The 1,844-nt window shown below is 44.3% G+C and overlaps 1 protein-coding gene across 1 annotated transcript; it reads left to right on the plus strand.

The window, feature by feature from the left end:
- Positions 1–514: 514 nt before the first annotated feature.
- On the plus strand, positions 515–1,605 carry SARC_15230 (hypothetical protein; the record flags this gene model as incomplete). The annotated part of the gene is made up of 3 exons (XM_014290646.1): positions 515–686; positions 723–866; positions 1,588–1,605. Coding segments are annotated over 3 exons (334 nt in total), but the record flags the coding sequence as incomplete, so codon positions are not given.
- Positions 1,606–1,844: the final 239 nt, after the last annotated feature.

Raw genomic sequence — 1,844 nt, forward strand, 5'->3', positions numbered from 1 at the left:
ATATTTGTATATATTCATATATATATGTATATGTATATGTCCATATATATATAACTCTTCATGACATCAGGTTTAGTGTATTCCGTCCACGGACACTATTTTCCAGTCCAGGCTATGCTTTCTTTCCTTGTACTTCTACAGTTTTGTAGCCGTCTACATCTTCTCGTTTGTGATGCATTTCTTGGTAAATATTTGCTTTGAATCAGATTGAAGTGAGAGAATATAGTTTATTTTATAAATAGCATTCTGATGTCTGCCTTGTTTGTTTAGTGAAGTAGCGATATGAGGTCTCAATACATCAGGCGAGTATGAGTAGAAGAATATCACATGGTCGACCAGATTCAAAATGGCTTTCTCGCCTCACAAGACGAAATACTTGCTAGCAACCGCAACAAGACGATGGCTTTTCCAGCAAACGTTTGCATAGCCCACCTTATTGTTCGCCTGTGTACAAATATATGTATGTGTGTACATATTGAAATTCCATTGTATGAGTATATATCCGTACACACAAATGCCTCATGCCCGGGTGGCAGGGCTCGGTAAGGTAACCGGCCTCCTGGGCTCCGACGGCAGTACCGTATCTGTTGGTCTATCTCCACTTCAGCTGTATGTATGCGTACCATTCAATACCAACGCAGTTCTACCATATATGTCTATAGCTACACCCGTACAGTTGTCTACTGGTGTGTCTTTGTTAACACACATGCATGTCTGTGCAGGTGGCAAGCTCTGTATGATAGCGGATAGCGTGGGCTCGGAAGGCAGCGCCACCGGGGTGGATCTATCGGCCCACCGCCTATATACCTGTCGGGCCATAGTAAAGAAGTACAACCATAAGAACATCCGCTTGTACCTCGACGACGGTATGTGTTCCGCCCAGTGCAACTTGGAGATTAAAGTATCATTGGGCAGGATGTATGTATGTTCAAGTACTGTTCAGGGGGGTGGGATGTGGAGAATGAGGTTCAAGGATGTATGTATACACTTAATTTTCAGCGAGGATATGACCCATTGCTTCGTGTGCGCGTATGTATGGGCGTAGTTGTGCGGTGGAGCATAGACAATATCTCGGCCTGTGCGTTAAGTAATGTACGAGTATGAGTAATGAGCTGCTCAAAAAACGTTTATTGCGTATGCCCTTCATCCAGCCTCACCCAGCCACTTGTCCTCGACGAGCATTCGGCGTGTGCTGGTTCTAGATTGCGCCTAGGCTTGTATATGCGTTATGTACGGGCTTGGATGTATATATATACACATACCTGTGTAACACCCGAGTGCACGCAAGTTACTATGCGAATGTGTGGTCACGGTGTAAGCAGTAGACCACACGTCCGCGGCACATGCGGCTATCATCGAGCATCGGTACATCCCTTGCATGTTGAGTATAACGCACTCGGCGCCACTGGACTCGCCTAATTGTATACGTTTTTACTAGTGTGCACTCGAGAGCTTATAGGTGGACACAGGGAATGCCGCATGTTGGCTATCATTTAATATCGACCTGTCATCTACGTGAGTTATACTCATGACCCGCCTCGTCTGCCTTGTTAATATCATTCCCCGTTTGTTCTATCCGTGTTGTAGGTACGAAATTCCAGACCCGCCCACCGATTGTCAAAGTAAGCTACCTCTGTATGCCGATGTCCGCAGTCGAGGTCTAGCTATTTTAGTTTCAAGTGATTAAGCTGTCGTGATATGCATGTGATGAGGTCACCAAATCGGAAAATATAGATTATGTACACAGTGATAGAAGTGAGAGGCTATGGTTTGCTGAATATTCCAATGTATATATATATATATATATATATATATGTGTGTGTGTGTGTGTGTGTGTGTGTGTG

This window comes from Sphaeroforma arctica (assembly GCF_001186125.1).
Source record: "Sphaeroforma arctica JP610 unplaced genomic scaffold supercont1.5795, whole genome shotgun sequence".
NCBI classification, from domain to species: Eukaryota; class Ichthyosporea; order Ichthyophonida; genus Sphaeroforma; species Sphaeroforma arctica.